At 42.6% G+C, this 21668-nt stretch overlaps 1 protein-coding gene across 2 annotated transcripts; it reads left to right on the top strand.

Moving 5' to 3' along the window:
• Positions 1-354: 354 nt before the first annotated feature.
• Positions 355-18514, top strand: LOC115125206 (CD209 antigen-like protein E). Of its 2 annotated transcripts, XM_065003640.1 has the most exons (6): positions 357-719; positions 1910-2005; positions 10857-11105; positions 11207-11349; positions 11480-11580; positions 17931-18514. In XM_065003640.1, the coding sequence occupies exons 1-6, from the start codon at positions 617-619 to the stop codon at positions 18088-18090; spliced, it is 852 nt and encodes a 283-aa protein (XP_064859712.1). In that variant the 5' UTR covers positions 357-616; the 3' UTR covers positions 18091-18514. The 2 variants fall into 2 exon arrangements, with proteins under 2 accessions (XP_064859711.1, XP_064859712.1); XM_065003639.1 differs by lacking the exon at positions 17931-18514 and having other exon boundaries at positions 355-719; positions 11480-12312.
• Positions 18515-21668: the final 3154 nt, after the last annotated feature.

Raw genomic sequence — 21668 nt, 5'->3', positions numbered from 1 at the left:
TCTGAGGTCAACCAGCTTCCTGATTGAATGTGATTGGATTGTTAAAAAAGTGTGACCTGCAGTTGGACACAGACAGAAGGCAGCACAGAACCTAGGACACACACACATTCACAAAGGCACACACGTCTGTGAAGTTCCCCTTTAAAACCTCTGAAAAAGACGCAGGCATAGATACCCTACACACACTTCTGAATATTTCCTCACACTGATGTCACACACAGACGGCTCAGACAGGAAAGAAGGCCCCTATATGGCCAGTGCAAGCCATAACGGGACTTCCTTATGAACAATGTTACGAACAGGCCTTGCGAAATATGACTTCCTGCTTGAATCTGATTGGATTTTATCAACTGCAGTCGACCTCAAACAGACTTCAGAGCGGTACCAGTGGAGACGCATATCAGAGTAACTACTCAGCTAATTGTAATTGAAGTTAGAATCATAAAATAGATATTACCATTAGGAGTCAGATAGAAAGGTAATCATACAGTAAGTTAATACCGTAAGTACAAGTAAGTTAGAATCATAGATATTACAATATCAGGTCAGTCAGACTGAATTAGTTCATTGATTGATTGATTGGGGTAATCATTGATATCCGGTACAGTTAGTTAAGATGGCCGACTACGTCAACAAACAGGTGATTGAATTAAACAAAGTTAATGAAGAAAACCGGAACAGAGCAACGAGGAGCGTGAAGACTGAGACCCATCTCTCAGGTAAGGACAAATAATTAGCTTTTTTTCTCTCTCTCTCGCAATCACGAACGCACGCCCGCCTGCAGGCATAGACGAACCAAACACATGCACGCACACACACAAATACCACATAAAAGAAAAACATACATAACATGTATATTTTTGAGTGTTCTGTTACCTGGGTGGTTCAGTTGGTAAGGAGAGTGGGGGTTACAACATGCTGGGGTCACACACTAAAATGCATTAGTTTTTCCCCTTCAATTACTGGAACTATTTGAATAAGATCAATTAAAAATAACCTTTTTAAACAACAACAAAGTGGACACCCTGCCACTGTTTTTGGTAAACTGCTGAGGGGCTGGAGAAATGTAACCACTCTCAAATTCATAGAGATCTGTATGCTCAGTGTAAGCTTGTTTTACTCTGGAATTGTAAATGATGGAATTGTACAAACTCTGTATTTTTGGGAGATCCGACAACATTCATATAGAGATGTGAGTTATAGATCTTTCATTCCCATTGAAAGCAAGTCGAAGAGGCGGTAGATCTGTTCTATGTGTTGTTTTTCTGTGCTTCCCTTTCTGAAGTTGCATTTTTACATCTTTTACTTAAGGTTACGTACAGCAACTTCAAACAGCAGATTATACAATATTTATTTTACACAACAAACTGCTTATTTTGTCACATAAACACATTAGAATTTTTACAACCAGGAAATGGCGGAGCGATTTCTGTATAGTGCATCTTTAAATTGTCATTTTGAGCTCATAGATGGTCAGTCTTGGGTCCTGATGGGGTTACATAGTTAAACTAAGCTCATGAGGCATTTACAAGTTACATTCATGAAGAATGAATGGGTAAATATTATACATTTCAAAGTCCCAAAAAATTGAGGCAGCAATCAAAGATAGCCCTTTTAAATCATTCTTCAGCTATATTGTGCAATTTTGGCAATTTCTTCATACAGTAGCTTCCTTTTTATCTGATGTGAGGTGACCATGTGAGTAAAGTGTTGCTGCCTACCCTAAGTCAGAGGAAAACAAATGACGCAATGGAAATGTTTGGTTCTCAGAATTCTGATCATAATCATTAGTGATGTGTGTGTGTGTGTGTGTGTGTGTGTGTGTGTGTGTGTGTGTGTGTGTGCGTGCGTGCGTGCGTGCGTGCGTGCGTGCGTGCGTGCGTGCGTGCGTGTGTGTGTTTCTCTGCAGATGGAAGACTAAGACTCTACAGGCTGGCTGCTGTGTGTTTTGGAGTGCTGTGTCTTCTACAAGTCACCCTCAACATCTCCCTGAGGCTGGCTTTCTGTGAGTGAGGCTGTGTCCCAAATGACACCCTAGTAGCTCTGTTCGTTTGATAGTGCACTATGTAGGGAATAGAGTGCCATTTGGGACCTTTTTCCATTTGGGTCTCTTTTCCATTTTATAACGGACTACATTTGAACAGGGTCGATGGGGCAGATACGTATTTTATCATCACACTAGTTCTGTACTTAAAATCAACGATCACAAATCCTGTAGTTTGTCAATGTTTTTGACACACAAAAATAAACACACCTGTTGTAATGATGCAGTACAATGAAATGTGTGCTCTATTTACAGTAGTCTGTTCCTAGACACCGCATGAGTTTCAAGTTTGAGAAAGTTTAAATTTCTACCGATCTGCGTGTCAGTTATTTATCATTCCATTTCTACCGATCCGCGTGTCAGTTATTTATCATTCCATTTCTACCGATCCGCGTGTCAGTTATTTATCATTCCATTTCTACCGATCCGCGTGTCAGTTATTTATCATTCCATTTCTACCGATCCGCGTGTCAGTTATTTATCATTCCATTTCTACCGATCCGCGTATCAGTTATTTATCATTCCATTTCTACCGATCCGCGTGTCAGTTATTTATCATTCCATTTCTACCGATCCGCGTGTCAGTTATTTATCATTCCATTTCTACCGATCCGCGTGTCAGTTATTTATCATTCCACTTCTACCGATCCGCGTGTCAGTTATTTATCATTCCATTTCTACCGATCCGCGTGTCAGTTATTTATCATTCCATTTCTACCGATCCGCGTGCCAGTTATTTATCATTCCATTTCTACCGATCCGCGTGTCAGTTATGATTTTCATAAACACGTTTTAGTGGAACATTTTTCATTTAGTATCATTTTCATTTTTCTAAATAATTGTGACATGGTTAATATTACAAACCGGAATTACATCATTTAGGAGACTTTCTTATCCAGAGCGATTTACAGGAGTAATTAGGAGTGAGTCCCTTAGTCAAGGGCACATTGACAGATTGTTCACCTAGTATACCGCCCCAACGCTCTAAACCGCTATGCAACCTGCCGCTTCAAACCAGAATTATAATAATAAACATTTAAAAAATAGAAATTCCATTAATGGGAGAGCACCAGCCTCTGCCATATGGACACATTTAGACACTGTGATTCATTGGCGTCTAAAGAAATGAGTGCACGAAGAGATATCCTAAGGCAATTTAGCAGTAGGCCAAGAACTTCCATTGTCAACTAGAACAAATAAAATCAGAAAATATCCTGACGAAAATATAGATTCTTTCAATCTCATTCATCTCTTTGCTTTTTCTAAGGAGGACTGGTGATTATCGAGGGGGAGAGTTTGTAAAGATTTTTTAAATACTGTGAGGAACTAACATTCACAATGGATGTAAAGGTGAAGAAAAAATGACTTAGAAGCTCAGCTAATTAGTGGTGTTGAGTGAACACGATCAGAAACAAGACATCCCCAAATGGTTACTTTCCTACATTTGCGCAGCAGGCCAGTTAGACTACTTCTATATGCGTGCTCTGGCTCTGTCAACATTAAGAGGACAGAGAAACCAGATACATGCTCATTGGTCAAGTGGAGCGCTGGACAAACTCGGTCATCAGGCTCTCCTCCAACAGCGTCATGTTGGCAGTGAACTTATCAGGGAGGAACAGAAACATACTGACATCATCCTGCATCTGAAAATCTGCGGAGAGACAGAGGCAAGGAAAAGTACAATGGAGAAGAGGAGATATCCGATTGGAAAATATGTTTAAGTATAATAAGTATTTGAAATAGAAATGAACTGTGTTATTACTGTGCAGTCCAGATATAAGTTAATTCCCAATTCCACTGGGTAATAGTCCTGGGCAATCATGGCAATGCGGGTGAGCGTCACCACATCTAGCTGGAAGTCCTCTATCGTTCTACTTGGAAGAAATAAAACGGAGAAGAAGAGAGATCAGATCAATTGGAAAATAAGTTTATGAACAATAAAAATGATTTGAAACATTTTATGCAAATTAACTGTGTCATTACTTGGGGTGGCATGTAGCCTAGTGGTTAGAGTGTTGGGCCAGTAACCGAAAGGTTGCTAGGTCAAACCCCAATCCAATTTCACAGGATAATGGTTCTGGGTTATCATGGCAATGCGGGTGAGCGCCACCCCATCTAGCTAGACGTCCTCTATCCCTCTATTTGTTATCCATCTAACCACACACTCATAAAAACGAGGCGATAGGTGAAAGGTGAAAACAACTTCAGGAGATGAGATAAGGAGTTGATCCCCAGCCCTCTAGTACCTTCGAAGTTGGCAACACCCAGAGCAACACTACCAGCACTTCTTCCCAGGGGCTTTGTCAGGATGGTATCCACCTGCCTGTTTTCAATATTCCCGCAAGGTGGCGCCAACTCTCTGTTTTTGATTTGTAAAGGTACACCCCTGTCTTTATAAGGCCCCACAGTTGACAGTGCATGTCAGAGAAAAAAACAAGCGATGATGTCAAAGGAATTGTCCATAGACCTCCGAGACAGGATTGTGTCGAGGCACAGATCGTATGCTCCTATGCTTTAAAATTGGTCCTGATATTCTTCTGGTAACCCGTGCTTGATTTGGGCAGGATCTGAGTACCGATCTGAGTACCGGCACCTCAAAAGGTCTACTGCTTGAGCTCCTGTAACTCTTATAGAATATCAGCTCAAATGTATTGTGGGGGTAACTGCACCTAAAAATGAACAGTACTGGAACCCAAAATGAGTAATGGAACCCATTTCAGTCAAAGTCAAGCACAGCCAGTAATGAAAACAATCAATGCTCAAATGTTTCTTTTTCCAAAAATGTGAAAACAAAACAAAAAATCCGCATCAGCTCTTTTTGTTATGTTACAGCTTTATTCTAAAACGTATTTAATATTTTTTTCCCTCATCAATCTACACACTATAGCGCATAATGACAAATCGAAAACAGGTTTTTAGAAATTTTAGCAAATTTATGAAAAAAAAAAAAACTTATTTGTGTAAGTATTCAGACTCTTTGATATGAGACTTGAAATTGATTTCAGGTGCATCCTGATTCCATTCATTATCCTTGAGATGTTTCTACAACTTGATTGGAGTCCACCTGTGGTAATATCAATTGATTGGACATGATTTGTAAAGGCACACCCCTATCTTTCTGTTGACAGTGCATGTCAGAGCAAAAGCCAAGCCATGAGGTCAAAGGAATTGTTCATAGAGCTCTGAGACAGGATTGTGCTGAGGCACAGAGCTGGGGAAGGGTACAAAGACATTTCTGCAGCATTGGTCTCCAAGAACACAATGGACTCCATCGATGTTAAATTGAAGGAGATTGGAACCACCAAGACTCTTCCTAGAGCTGGCCGCCCGGCCAATCTGAACGATCGGGGGAGAAGGGCCTTGGTCAAGGAGGTGTCCAAGAACCCGATGGTGACTCTGACAGAGCTCTAAAGTTCCTATGTGGAGATGGGAAAACCTTCCAGAAGGACAACAATCGCTGCAGCGCCAGACGGAATACACTGCTCAGTAAAAGGCACATGGTAGTCCTCTTGGAGTTTGCCAAAAGGCACCTAATGACTCTCAGACCATGATAAACACGATTCGCTGGTCTGATGAAACCAAAATTGATTCTTTGGCCTCAATGCCAAGCGTCACGTCTGGAGGAATCCTGGCACCATCCCTACGCTGATGAATGATGGTGGCAGCATCATGCGGCAGGGACTGGACTAGTCAGGATCGAGGGATAGATGAATGGAGCAAAGTACAGAGAGATCCTTGATGAAATCCTGCTCCAGAGGGCTCAGGACCTCAGACTGGGGCAGAGGTTCACCTTCTAGCAGGACAATGACCGTAAGCACAAAGCCAAAACAAAAAGGGAGAAGCTTCGGGACAAGTTTCTGAATGTCCTTCAGTGGCCAAGCCAGAGCCCGGACTTAAACCCTATTGAACACCTCTGGAGAGACCTGAAAATAGCTGTGCAGCGATGCTCCACATCCAACCTGACAGAGCTTGAGAGGATCTGCAGTGAAGAATGGGAGAAACTCCCCAAATACAGGTGTGCCAAGAATGTAGGGTCATACCCAAGAAATCTCAAGGCTGTAATCTCTACCAAAGCTGCTTCATCAAAGTACTGAGTAAAGTGTTTTTTAAAACCTTTATTTTACTAGGCAAGTCAGTTAAGAACAAATTCTTATTTACAATGACGGCCTAGGAACAGTGGGTTAACTGCCTGTTCAGGGGCAGAGCGACAGATTTGTACCTTGTCAGCTCGGGGGTTTGAACTTGCAACCTTCCGGTTACTAGTCCAACGCTCTAACCACTAGGCTACCCTGCCACCCGTCTGAATACTTATGTACGTTTTTTATTATTTATGAAGTTCCAAACATTTCTAAAAACCTGTTTTTGCCTTGTCATTGTGGGTTATTGTGTGTAGATTGATTAGGGGAGTAAATAATTCAATACATTTTAGAATAAGGCTGTAACATAACAAAATGTGAAAAAAGTCAAGGGGTATGAATACTTGCACTGTATAAGCCTGGGATATCAACCACTCAAAGTTAGTGGGAGTGACCATAGAATTCTACGGGAGTGACCTTCTTGAGTAAAATATTTGCCATCAGGCTATGTCCTTTAGCAAAAACATTCCCCCTGGTCATCGATAATTAATACAACCACAAAGACTGTACATCCGGCGCCGACAGAGATGGCCACCTCGCTTACCGTTCATAGGAAACTATGTAGTATTTAGTTTTTTTAATGTACTATTTCTTACATAGTTTCCACAGGAAATTTTAAGTTTTGTTACATACAGCCGGGAGGAACTGTTGGATATAAGAGCAACGTCAACTTACCAACATTACAACCAGGATTACGACTTTCCCGAAGCGGATCCTCTGTTTGGTCCTACACCCAGGACAATGGATTGGATCCCAGCCGACGACCCAAAACAACGGCGCCGCAGAAGGGGCATATGGAGCGGTCTTCTGGTCAGGCTCCGTAAACAGGCACATCGCGCACCGCTCCCGAGTATACTTCTAGCCAATGTCCAGTCTCTTGACAATAAGGTAGACGGAATCCGAGCAAGAGTTGCCTTCCAGAGAGACATCAGAGATTGTAACATTCTTTGTTTCACAGAAACATAGCTCACTCGGGATAAGTTATCAGAGTCGGTACAGCCAGCAACAAACATCTCTCTGGTAAGAAGAAGGGCGGGGGTGTATGCCTTATGATTAACGAGATGTGGTGTGATCATAACAACATACAGGAACTCAAGTCCATTTATTCACCTGACCTAGGATTCCTTACAATCAAATGCCGACCGCATTATCTACCAAATGAATTCTCTTCGATGATAATCACAGTTGTGTACATCCTCCCCAAGCAGACACATCGACGGCCCTGAAAGAACTTCATTGGACTCTATGTAAACTGGAAACCACAAATCCTGAGGCAGCATTTATTGTAGCTGTGGATTTAAACAAGGCTAATATGAAAACAAGGCTCCCTAAATTCTATCAGCATATTGAATGCATGACCCGGGCTGGCAAAACCGTGGATCTTTGTTACTGTAACTTTTGCGACGCATACAAAGCCCTCCCCCGCCCTCCTTCTGACCACGACTCCATTTCGTTGCTCCCAGCCTACAGACAGAAACCAAAACAGGAAACGCCCATGCTCAGGTCTGTTCAACGATGGTCCGACCAATCGAATTCCACGCATCATGATTGCTTCGACCACGTGGACTTGGATATGTTCAGCATAGCGTCGGACAATAACATTGATGAATACGCTGATTCAGTGAGCGAATTTATTAGCAAGTGCATCGGGGATGTTGTACACACGGCAACTGTTAAAACATTCCCCAACCAGAAACTGTGGATTGATGGCAGCAATCGCGCAAAACTGAAAGTGCAAACCACTGCTTTTAATCAGGGAAAGGTGACCGGTAACATGACTGAATACAAACAGTGTTGCCATTCCCTCCGCAAGGCAATCAACAAGCTAAGCGTGAGTATAGAGACAAAGTAGAGTCGCAATTCAATGGCTCAGACATGAGAGGTATGTGGCAGGGTCTACAGTCAATCACGGACTACTAAAAGAAAACCAACCCCGTCGCGGACCACAATGTCTTGCTCCCAGACAAAGGAAAAAACTTCTTTGCTCCCTTTGAGGACAATACAGTGTCACCGACACGGCCCGCTACCAAAACCTACAGGCTTTCCTTCACTGCAGCCAACATGAGTAAAACATTTAAAAGTGTTGACCCTCGCAAGGCCCAGATAGCATCCTTAGCCGCATGCACAGACCAGCTGGCTGGTGTGTTTACGGACATATTCAAGCAATCCTTATCCCAGTCTGCTGTTCCCACATGCTTCAAGTGGGCCACCATTGTTCCTGTTCCCAAGAAAGCTAAGGCAACTGAGCTAAATGACTATCGCCCCGTAGCACTAACTTTCATCATCATGAAGTGCTTTGAGAGACTAGTTAAGGATCATATCACCTCCACAGTACCTGACACCCTAGACCCACTCCAAATCAAGGACAACAACCACCCGAGCCACTGCCTGTACACCTTGCTATCATCCAGAAAGTGAGGTCAGTACAGGTGCATCAAAGCTGGGAAAGAGAGACTGAAAAAATGCTTCTATATCAAGGCTATCAGACTGTTTAAGAGCCATCACTAACCTTGAGTGGCTGCTGCCAACATACTGACTCAAGTCTCTAGCCTCTTTAATAATAAAAAATTGGATGTAATAAATGTATCACTAGCTAAACAATGCCACTTTATATAATGTTTACATACCTTACATTACTTATCTCATATGTATATACTCTACTCTATACCATCTACTGCATCTTTCCTATGCTGTTCATCCATTGCTCATCAATATATTTGTATGTACTTATTCTTATTCATTCCTTTACACTTGTGTGTATAAGGTAGTTGTGAAATTGTTAGATTACTTGTTAGATATTACTGCATGGTCAGAACTAGAAGCACAAGGATTTAGCAAAACTCGCATTAACATATGCTATCCACGTGTATATGACAAATAAAATTTGATTTGATTATGGCTAAGCACATTTCCACAATTTCTATTCTTAAAATGTGCTTTTAGATCTAAACCCTAAATCTAAGATTGATGCGTTGGTCCACCAGACCTTCCGAGCAATTGGGAGGAAGTGTCTGGGAACAAGATTAGGTGTAATGTGACTAAAATGACTTAACTTTAGAGTGTGTTTCATCCTTCAGCACAACATGTCACTATTTATAAAGCACATGATAAAGCAAAGCAGTTCCGACAGAAACAACAACACAGAGATACATGGAATAAACAAGCGTACAGTCAATAACACAATAGGAAAAAAGAAAGTCTATATACAGTGTGTGCAAATGGCATCAGGATACTGCCAGAGGTCCGGACAACAGGCCCTCCGATTTTACACACTGAACTCTATCTGCGAAGTAGTATGCGAACCAGGCGATGCAGTCATTTGAGAAACCAAGGCTATTGAGTCTGCCAATAAGAATACGGTGATTGACAGAGTCGAAAGCCTTGGCCAGGTCGATGAAGACGGCTGCACAGTGCTGTCTTTTATCGATGGCGGTTATGATATCGTTTAGTACCTGAGGTGTGGCTGAGGTGCACCCGTGACCAACTAGGAAACTGGATAGCACAGTGGAGAAGGTACGGTGAGATTTGAAATGGTCAGTGATCTGTTTATTAACTTGGCTTTCGAAGACTTTAGAAAGGCAGGGCAGGATGAATATAGGTCTGTAACAGATTGGGTCTAGAGTGTCACCCCCTTTGAAGAGGGGGATGACCACGGCAGCTTTCCAATCTTTAGGGATCTCAGACAAAATGAAAGAGAGGTTGAACAGACTGGTAACAGGGGTTGCAACAATGGCAGTGGATAATTTTAGAAAAAGAGGGTCCAGATTGTTTAGCCCAGCTGATTTGTACGGGTCCAGGTTTTGCAGCTCTTTCAGAACATCTGCAATCTGGATTTGGGTGAAGGAGAAGCTGGGGAAGCTTGGGCGAGTAGCTGCGAGGGGTGCGGAGCTGTTGGCCGGGGTTGGGGTAGCCAGGAGGAAAGCATGGCCAGCCGTAGAGAAATGCTAAATGAAATGTTCGATTATCATGGATTTATCGGTGGTGACCATGTCGTCTAGCCTCAGTGCAGTGGGCAGCTGGGAGGAGGTGCTCTTGTTCTCCATGGACTTCACAGTTATGACACGTTTATCAACCCTTTATAAAGCATGACATACACTTATAGATGCTTAATAACACATTCATGTAGCGCTTATGAATGCACTATGAAGGCTTTATGAACCCTTTGATAAGACCATTGATGGTGAAATCACAATCAGTGAAAACATTATTGATCTAGCTAACTAGCAGATTTAGATCAATCATCAACATGAATGATCAGCTGATAGTCTGTCCTCTTTCCCCGATGTCAGTCATGTCTTTTGATAGGCACTGTAACCAGTGGTGTAGTGATATTTGTCATCATTTCTCAATCAATGTTTGTACTGACAGATGACACCTTTAGAATACCTTTATAGAATATACATCAAATGCATCCTCAGATTACAACGTCTGACTATATCCACATCGTCTCGGAGAAAATGTTCTATGTCCTTCACCAAGTCAGGAACAGCTCGTTTCAAAATAGACTAAACATCCATGTCAATCTTGAATGATAATTCATCACGTTTTACTGGTGAAATGTCCACACTGCATGCCAATCATCTCAGTCATTATCATGAGAATATGCATTTAGATGTTATTGAGTTACTGTTTCGTGAGTGAATTAACCAGGAGCTATATGTATCAATCCTTTCCAGATAACAGAGGCAATGAGACTGTGGAGAGAGACCAGCTACAGACCAGTTACAACACTATGACTGAAGAGAGAGACCAGCTACAGACCAGTTACAACACTATGACTGAAGAGAGAGACCAGCTACAGACCAGTTACAACACTATGACTGAAGAGAGAGACCAGCTACAGACCAGTTACAACACACTGACTGAAGAGAGAGACCAGCTACAGAAGGAAAGAGATGATCTCATGAGAAAGTTCTCTAATCTGAGTGAGTTAACCTGATAAATGATCATAACATCACATATCTAATATGCAGTTTCAATAATAGGTGCAGAATAACAAGATGGAAATTCATGTTTTGTCATGTAGAACAAACCTGTCCTGATGGCTGGCAGAAGTTCAACTCCAGTTGGTACTTCCTGTCTACTGAGACTAAAACCTGGAAGGAGAGCAGAGAGGACTGTCTGGAGAGAGGAGCCGACCTGGTGATCGTAAACAGTGATATGGAACAGGTGTGTGTCTGTGTGTGAGAGAATGGGAGAGAGAGAGAATCAAGCATCTCTTTGTCAGTAATGTGTCTTCCAGTATTTAACACATGTAGTCTAAAGTAGTTGACAATATCAGTATCTTTCTCACCAACAGCAGTTTCTCTTAGGCCTCAATAAGGGAGCCTGGATTGGTCTGACTGATTCTGTTACTGAGGGGACCTGGAGATGGGTGGACGACACCCCACTGACCATAAGGTGTGATAGAGACTTTTTAACAAATGACATATTGCTTCAAATGTTTATCATGAAAAGTTTGTTTTCACTCATAGATGTCATTCCACAAACACTAATAAATATATCTAAGAAACTAAGTACTATTAAATATGAAAATGCAATACAACTAAAGTTATCTTTGTTGGTCTAAGCTAGATGAGGGTCTATAATTTATGATGATGTTTTCTACCAGCGTCTGATTATTAACTTTGCCCCCTTTTTAATTAGTATGTTTTATGTTATTTGCACTGGTTCTATGGACACTCACTAGACTCTACCCACACACTCACTAGACTCTACCCACACACTCACTAGACTCTACCCACACACTCACTAGACTCTACCCACACACTCACTAGACTCTACCCACACACTCACTAGACTCTACCCACACACTCACTAGACTCTACCCACACACTCAATAGACTCTACCCACACACTCACTAGACTCTACCCACACACTCACTAGTCTCTACCCACACACTCACTAGACTCTACACACACACTCACTAGACTCTACCCACACACTCAATAGACTCTACCCAGACACACACTCTTCACATGCACTGCTGCTATTCTGTTAATTATCTATCCTGATTGCCTACTCACTTTTATCCCTACCTACATCAGAAAGTATTCACACCCCTTGACTTTTTGCACATTTTGTTGTGTCACAGCCTGAATTTAAAATGTTTTAAATAGCGACATTGAATATCCCTTTGAGCATGGTGAAGTTAATAATTACACTTTGAATGGTGTACCAATACACCCTGTCACTACAAAGATACAAGCATCTTTCCTAACTAAGTTACTGGAGAGGAAGGAAACCGCTCAGGGATTATAACACGAGGCCAATGTTGACTTTAAAACAGTTACAGAGTTGAATGGCTGTGACAGGATAAAACGGAGGAATTCTGTTTGCAACAAGGCACTAGAGCAAAGAAATGCTCAAACGGTTTGGACGCAACAGACAGAAGTTGGGAGATCAGGTTTAACGACTTCAGATGAGTCCCATGACAGTTGTGAGGGTCGTAGAGTGAAAGAGAGAAAAACATTGTGTTTGTGAGAGTCTCGCCTTTCCAGAGATTGGTTTGTACAGATTTATTGAAACAGCTGCATTTCAGGATGTCTCATGTTCTGGCAAACACCACTGTAGCTCGGCCACCTTCCCATGCAAAAAAAACCCGGATATCTCTAGCTTAAATTGACTGATTGTGTTGGAGATGTTTTTATTACATTACTTAGATTGACGCACAGGTGTGTCAATGGACTCTTAATGATTTAAGGATGGAATGGAGCTAAGCACAGGCAAAATCCTAGAAGAAAACCTGTTTTCCACCAGACATTGTGTCACGCCCTGGTCTTAGTATTTTGTGTTTTCTTTATTATTTTGGTCAGGCCAGGGTGTGACATGAGTTATTTATGTGGTGTGTTTTGTCTTGTGGTTTTTTGTAGGTCATGGGATTGTGGTTAGTGGGGTTGTCTAGAATAGTCTATGGCTGCCTGGAGTGGTTCTCAATCAGAGGCAGGTGTTTATCGTTGTCTCTGATTGGGAACCATATTTAGGCAAATCAAATCAAATCAATCAAATCAAATTTTATTTGTCACATACACATGGTTAGCAGATGTTAATGCGAGTGTAGCGAAATGCTTGTGCTTCTAGTTCCGACAATGCAGTGATAACTAACAAGTAATCTAACTAACAATTCCAAAACTACTGTCTTATACACAGTGTAAGGGGATAAGGAATATGTACATAAGGATATATGAATGAGTGATGGTACAGAGCAGCATACAGTAGATGGTATCGAGTACAGTATATACATATGAGATGAGTATGTAGACAAAGTAAACAAAGTGGCATAGTTAAAGTGGCTAGTGACATAAGAATGCAGTCGATGATCTAGAGTACAGTATATACATATGCATATGAGATGAATAATGTAGGGTAAGTAACATTATATAAGGTAGCATTGTTTAAAGTGGCTAGTGATATATTTACATCATTTCCCATCAATTCCCATTATTAAATTGGCTGGAGTTGGGTCAATGACAGTGTGTTGGCAGCAGCCACTCAATGTTAGTGGTGGCTGTTTAACAGTCTGATGGCCTTGAGATAGAAGCTGTTTTTCAGTCTCTCGGTCCCAGCTTTGATGCACCTGTACTGACCTCGCCTTCTGGATGATAGCGGGGTGAACAGGCAGTGGTTCGGGTGGTTGATGTCCTTGATGATCTTTATGGCCTTCCTGTAACATCGGGTGGTGTAGGTGTCCTGGAGGGCAGGTAGTTTGCCCCCGGTGATGCGTTGTGCAGACCTCACTACCCTCTGGAGAGCCTTACGGTTGAGGGCGGAGCAGTTGCCGTACCAGGCGGTGATACAGCCCGCCAGGATGCTCTCGATTGTGCATCTGTAGAAGTTTGTGAGTGCTTTTGGTGACAAGCCGAATTTCTTCAGCCTCCTGAGGTTGAAGAGGCGCTGCTGCGCCTTCTTCACGACGCTGTCAGTGTGAGTGGACCAATTCAGTTTGTCTGTGATGTGTATGCCGAGGAACTTAAAACTTGCTACCCTCTCCACTACTGATCCATCGATGTGGATAGGGGGTGTTCCCTCTGCTGTTTCCTGAAGTCCACAATCATCTCCTTAGTTTTGTTGACGTTGAGTGTGAGGTTATTTTCCTGACACCACACTCCGAGGGCCCTCACCTCCTCCCTGTAGGCCGTCTCGTGGTTGTTGGTAATCAAGCCTACCACTGTTGTGTCGTCCGCAAACTTGATGATTGAGTTGGAGGCGTGCATGGCCACGCAGTCGTGGGTGAACAGGGAGTACAGGAGAGGGCTCAGAACGCACCCTTGTGGGGCCCCGTGTTGAGGATCAGCGGGAGGAGATGTTGTTGCCTACCCTCACCACCTGGGGGCGGCCCGTCAGGAAGTCCAGAACCCAGTTGCACAGGGCGGGGTCGAGACCCAGGGTCTCGAGCTTGATGACGAGCTTGGAGGGTACTATGGTGTTGAATGCCGAGCTGTAGTCGATGAACAGCATTCTCACATAGGTATTCCTCTTGTCCAGGTGGGTTAGGGCAGTGTGCAGTGTGGTTGAGATTGCATCGTCTGTGGACCTATTTGGGCGGTAAGCAAATTGGAGTGGGTCTAGGGTGTCAGGTAGGGTGGAGGTGATATGGTCCTTGACTAGTCTCTCAAAGCACTTCATGATGACGGAAGTGAGTGCTACGGGCGGTAGTCGTTTAGCTCAGTTACCTTAGCTTTCTTGGGAACAGGAACAATGGTGGCCCTCTTGAAGCATGTGGGAACAGCAGACTGGTATAGGGATTGATTGAATATGTCCGTAAACACACCGGCCAGCTGGTCTGCGCATGCTCTGAGGGCGCGGCTGGGGATGCCGTCTGGGCCTGCAGCCTTGCGAGGGTTAACACGTTTAAATGTCTTACTCACCTCGGCTGCAGTGAAGGAGAGACCGCATGTTTTCGTTGCAGGCCGTGTCAGTGGCAATGTATTGTCCTCAAAGCGGGCAAAAAGTTATTTAGTCTGCCTGGGAGCAAGACATCCTGGTCCGTGACTGGGCTGGGTTTCTTCTTGTAGTCCGTGATTGACTGTAGACCCTGCCACATGCCTCTTGTGTCTGAGCCATTGAATTGAGATTCCACTTTGTCTCTGTACTGACGCTTAGCTTGTTTAATAGCCTTGCGGAGGGAATAGCTGCATTGTTTATATTCGGACATATTACCAGACACCTTGCCCTGATTAAAAGCAGTGGTTCGCGCTTTCAGTTTCACGCGAATGCTGCCATCAATCCACGGTTTCTGGTTTGGGAATGTTTTTATCGTTGCTATGGGAACGACATCTTCGACGCACGTTCTAATGAACTCGCACACCGAATCAGCGTATTCGTCAATATTTCCATCTGACGCAATACGAAACATGTCCCAGTCCACGTGATGGAAGCAGTCTTGGAGTGTGGAGTCAGCTTGGTCTGACCAGCGTTGGACAGACCTCAGCGTGGGAGCCTCTTGTTTTAGTTTCTGCCTGTAGGCAGGGATCAGCAAAATGGAGTCGTGGTCAGCTTTTCCGAAAGGGGGCGGGGCAGGGCCTTATATGCGTCGCGGAAGTTAGAGTAACAATGATCCAAGGTTTTACCACCCCTGGTTGCGCAATCGATATGCTGGTAAAATTTAGGAGTCTTGTTTTCAGATTAGCTTTGTTAAAATCCCCAGCTACAATGAATGCAGCCTCCGGATAAATGGTTTCCAGTTTGCAAAGAGTTAAATAAAGTTCGTTCAGAGCCATCGATGTGTCTGCTTGGGGGGGATATATACGGCTGTGATTATAATCGAGGAGAATTCTCTTGGAAGATAATGCGGTCTACATTTGATTGTGAGGAATTCTAAATCAGGTGAACAGAAGGATTTGAGTTCCTGTATGTTTCCTTCATCACACCATGTCTCGTTAGTCATGAGGCATACGCCCCCGCCACTCTTCTTACCAGAAAGATGTTTGTTTCTGTCGGCGCGATGCGTGGAGAAACCCGTTGGCTGCACCGCGTCGGATAGCGTCTTCCCAGTAAGCCATGTTTCTGTGAAGCAGAGAACGTTGCAGTCTCTGATGTCCCTCTGGAATGCTACTCTTGCTCGGATTTCGTCAACCTTGTTGTCAAGAGACTGGACATTGGCAAGAAGAATGCTGGGGAGTGGTGCGCGATGTGCCCTTTTTCGGAGTCTGACCAGAACACCGCCTCGTTTCCCTCTTTTTCGGAGTCGTTTCCTTGGGTCGCTGCATGCGATCCATTCCGTTGTCCTGTTTGTAAGGCAGAACACCGGATCCGCGTCGCGGAAAACATATTCTTGGTCGTACTGATGGTGAGTTGGCGCTGATCTTATATTCAGTAGTTCTTCTCGACTGTATGTAATGAAACCTAAGATGACCTGGGGTACTAATGTAAGAAATAACACGTAAAAAAACAAAAAACTGCATAGTTTCCTAGGAACGCGAAGCGAGGCGGCCATCTCAGTCGGCGCCGGAAGTTCTAGGCAGTTCTAGGCAGCCATATTCTTTGAGTGTTTCGTGGGTGATTGTTGCTCTCTCTGTGTTTGTTTGTACCAGATAAGGCTGTTTAGGTTTTCCACGTTTTTTTGTATTCAGTTGTTCATGTCTACTATTTCGTATTAAAAGAACCATGGACACTTACAACGCCGCATATTGGTCCTCTGATCCTTTTCGCCTCTCCTCTTCGGAAGAAGAGGAGGAAATCCCTAATACATTGGCAAATTAAATCACATTTCAGCAAGACAATAACCTAAAACACAAGGCCAAACCGACACTGGAGTTCCTAACCAAGTGTAACGGTTCTCTCTCTTCATCTGAGGAAGAGTAGTCAAGATCGGACCAATGCGCAGGGTGGTATGTGTCCATGTTAATATTTAATAAATCAACTGAACAGTGAATAACAAAACAACAAAGAGCGTGAACGAAACAGCCCTGTAAGGTGCAACAACACATAACAGAAAACAACTACCCACAACTCAAATGGTAAAAACAGGCTACCTAAGTATGGTTCTCAATCTGAGTCAACGATTAACAGCTGCCTCTGATTGAGAACCATACCAGGCCAAACACATAGAAAAAGAAAACTAGAACAACACATAGAATGCCCACCCCAACTCACGCCCTGACCAACCTAAACAAGAAACATAACAAAGGAACTAAGGTAAGGACGTGACACCAAGAAGGCAGTGAATGTTTCGAGTTTTGAAAGTTTTGATTTAAATCTGCTTGAAAATGTATGGCAAGACCTAAAAATGGTTGTCTAGCAAAGATCAGCAATGAAATTTGATAGAGCTTGAATCATTTTTTTCTAAGAATAATGGACACATGTTGCACAATCCAGGTGTGGAAAGCTCTTTAAAAAAAAATACCCAAAAAGACAAAGGGTGATTCTAACATTTACTGATTGAATACTTACGCAAATGTTCGAAGAAATGTTAGTATTTTATGTCAATTATTGCCAAAAAATACTATTTAAGACAATATTGATCCCACTTTGTAACATAACACTATTTGAAAAAGTCAATTTGTGTGAATATTTTCCGTATTAACTCAATTACCTCAACTACATACCTCGTACCCCTGCACATTGACTCGGCATTGGTACTCGTATATAGACTCGTTACTTTTTATTTGTTGTGTTACTATTTTTTTTTTTATTGTTTGCACATTTTTTATTCATTTCTTAATTACCTAATTACTTTAACTCCGCATTGTTGTAAAAGGACCCGTAACTAAGCATGTGTTATTATTATTTTCTCTTGTTTACCCTGTAGTTACTGGCACTCACAGCAACCTGATAATGGTCGTGACGACCCAAAAAATGGGGAGGAGGACTGTGTTGAGCTGAACATAGAAACCTGGCGTCCTGCAAAGGCATGGAATGACCAGTCATGTTTAGACAATCGTCACTGGATTTGTGAGAAAGTGGTTTAACAACACCATGACAACAGAGGAGGCTGGTGGGAGGACGCGCGGTGGGAGGACATACAGCACCTTACAGTGCTCACAACTTCATTCTCTCTCTCTCTCTCTAAAACACACACACGCACACACACCAACACACTGCTGGTACTGTACTGAGTGGCAAACAACCTGATAATGGTTGTGAACCAGGATATACTGTAACAAGGACTGTGCTGATGGTAATATTGGGTATTCTGAGCCTGTATATACATATTCTGACATTTCATTTACCTCTCTTCATAACTGGATTTGTGAAGAGTTATACAGTAGCTCATTATATAGTAGTGCTACAGTACTAATGCATCTCTCTCTAGTTAAACAGTGTGTAGACATATTGTCATCTGTAAAATGCTTGTATTCATTGTTTTAAATAGAAACATGTTATGTGATTTGCCATAGGCTTGTGCTTTTTTCATAATCAATTATTAGTACAAATCTCTTTAGTAAAAGATGAGGCTCAGAAAAGAAAGGCTCAGTAAGAAAGGAACCTAGCAATTTACCAGCTTCCTGATTGAATGTGATTGGATTGTTAAAGCAATGTGACTTGCAGTTGGACACAGACGGTCGGCAGAACAGTACTGAGAGGATACACGCTGCACGCAGGCAGACACACACAGACACACACACAGACACACACAGACACAAACACACAGACACACACACACAAACACACAGACACACACACACACAGTTAGAAAGGTAATCACATAGTTAGTTCAGATGTATGACTACTTTAACAAACAGGTTATTGAAGAACATGAGAAAAGAGCAAGGTAAGAACTAAGAAAACTATCTATCACACACATACACGCACATGTGCACACCTTGAATTTCATGATTTTAGGCGCAAGGCTATTTGTCCTTCAAGAGGTTCCCAATCTGCCAGGGCACCAAGGCCATCTGCTAAGGCACCCTGTCCATGATCCACAATAACCAGTTAAATTGATTTGAAAAACACTAGCCATTCTGTTAAGAAAAACATTGGTCTATGTAAAGGTCATACATAATTAGCATATTGGAACAATAGCGCTTTTAGCTTACTGCTGTGTGCATTGCTGTTGTTATAATGTGAAGAAATAGCCTAATAGTTCATTAACATTTTAAACTAAATGTTCTGATCTGTTGCATCAGCCGCTTTGCTTTTAAACGTTTTTTTGATGTACAGTGGTTGTATGAACTTGGGATCTATCGTCCCACAACTGTCCCAGAATCTAGAAATATTTATTTCTCACACCGAACGATAAGTGTAGATCCACTTTTGTACTATACTAGATTGAAATAGGCAGGTGATTTTGCTATTCGTTACTCATCTTGGTGCCAGGTTTCCTCCAGACATGATCCTTGGCATTCAGGCCAAAAAGTTAAATAGTGGTTTTATCAGACCAGATAATCTTGTTTCTCATGGTCTGAGTCCTTCAGTTGCCTTTTGGTAAGCTCCAAGCGGGCTGTCAAGTGCCTTTTACTGATGAGTGGCTTCTGTCTGGCCGCTCTACCATAAAGGACTTATTGGTGGAGTGCTGCAGAGATGATTGTCCTTCTGGAAGCTTCTCTCCGATCTCCACAGAGGAACTATGTTCCAGAGTCACCATTGGATCCTTGGTCAACTCTCTGAGAAAGGCCATTTTCCCCCGATTGCTCAGTTTGGCCAGGCGGCCAGCTCTAGGAAGACTCTTGGTGGTTCAAACTTATTCCATTTAAGAGTGATGGAGGCCACTGTGTTCTTGGGGATCTTCAATGCTGCAGAAATGTTTTGGTAACCTGTACCTCGACACAATGCTGTCTCAGAGCTCTAATTATTCCTTCCACCTCATGGCTTGGTTTTTGCTCTGACATGCACTGTCAACTGTTGAACCGTATGTAGCCAGGTGTGTGCCTTCCCAAATCATGCCCAATCAATTGCAATTCCCAAAAGACTCCAATGAAGTTGTAGAAACATCTCAACAATGAACAATGGAAACAGGATGGACCAGAGCTCAATTTTGAGTCTCATAGCAAAGGGTCTGAATACTTTTATAAATAAGGTGTCTGTGTTCTAATTTTTAATACATTTACAAACATTCCTAAAAACTTGTTTTCGCTTTGTCATTATGGGGGTATTGTGTGTAGATTGATGAGGAAAACATTAATTGAATCAATTATAGAATAAGGCTGTAACGTAACAAAATGTGGAAAAGGGGTCTGAATACTTTCCGAATGCACTGTAATGCATTACATTTGACCAGAGCCCATAGGACAGATATGCATTTCATTATCACACAATCGTTCTGTACTCACAAAGCAAGGATGACAATTCAGACTTACAGACGTTATATGGCTTGTGGGACCAGTAGTTTGTCAAGAAAGAATGTCGACATCCTCCACAGAGAATTGAGATACAACTGTAACTGGTGCACTTGGTCTTGTATAAGTCACTGAACATGGCGACAATGTACACACCACAACCAGGACTGTGTCCCAAATAGCACCTTATCCACTTTAAAGGGCACTGCTTTTGACCAGGGTACATAGGGCTTTGGTCCATTGTACTGCACTATAGAAGGAATAGGGTGTCATTTGGGATGCTTCCCATGCAGGAACATCTTTGTTTTTAAGCACCGCTCTAACGAAGAGAGAAACCAGTTCGAGACCTGTTACAACACCACTGAACTGGAGCAAGACAGAGACCAGCCAGATACCAGTAGTGGTATCATTGAACTGTGTACTGTTGCATCCCTCGTTAAAGGAAGCGGGTTCTTTCTAGTTATTGCAAAGAGAATCTCGACAGTATAAAGCATTTACATCATGAAGACTGTTCATTTCAAACATGACAGCAGGTACAACATAACCTGTTCCAAGCTGAGTCCATCTGCACCCACTCACAGGTAGCACCCTTGAATACCTTGGCCAACAACCAATGAGGGTCTGCCAATAAAGCCATGCACATCCAATCAGATATATATTTCCAATATCCAGCACTGAACACGTACATACCATTTTAACCAGCTGTGCATAATAACTTCTCTCTCAAACATGACATGTACAGATAGAGACCACTTGCAGAAGGAGAAAGAAGAACTTGAACCAGCTAGAAAGAGAGGCCAGTCAGATAATTCAAAGGACAAAAAACAGTTACAAGAGCGTTACAATGCCCTGACTAAAGACACAAGTTGAGAGACAGGGTCAGTGTCCTGACCAATGAGAAGGTGGCGCTGGAGAAGAGGCTCTCTGAGTGTGGTAAGTAGTCAAGTCAGTCACTAGGGCTGCATCCCTCTTCTCTACCCTTCATTCTCCTGAAGGGTGAATTTGCAGCCTGACCTCAAAGACTAGACGTAACATAGTAAATTTAAATCTGTGACACTTTGTGATTAGTATATGTTACGTTTGATGTGGTTAAATTGCACAGAAGTTTACTTAAGACCAAAAAAAAAGGAGGGAGGAGGGAGGATGAGTGGCCATATGATGCGAACGTCTAGCAACCCAAAGTTTGCGCTTTTAAATCTTTTCATGGACAACGTTTGCATTTTAGCCAATTAGCAACTTTGCAACTACTTACTTATTTCTTTATTACG

This window comes from Oncorhynchus nerka, linkage group LG18, assembly GCF_034236695.1.
Source record: "Oncorhynchus nerka isolate Pitt River linkage group LG18, Oner_Uvic_2.0, whole genome shotgun sequence".
NCBI classification, from domain to species: domain Eukaryota; kingdom Metazoa; phylum Chordata; class Actinopteri; order Salmoniformes; family Salmonidae; genus Oncorhynchus; species Oncorhynchus nerka.
This window is presented reverse-complemented; position numbering and strand designations above follow the sequence as displayed.

Excerpts from the sequence above, each read along its gene's own strand:
- LOC115125206 (XM_065003639.1), top strand. The coding sequence starts at position 617 with ATGGCCGACTACGTCAACAAACAGGTGATTGAATTAAACAAAGTTAAT. Across the intron at positions 720-1,909 it reads GACTGAGACCCATCTCTCAG|ATGGAAGACTAAGACTCTAC; the intron begins GTAAGGACAAAT and ends GTTTCTCTGCAG. Across the intron at positions 11,106-11,206 it reads GAGAAAGTTCTCTAATCTGA|AACAAACCTGTCCTGATGGC; the intron begins GTGAGTTAACCT and ends TTTGTCATGTAG.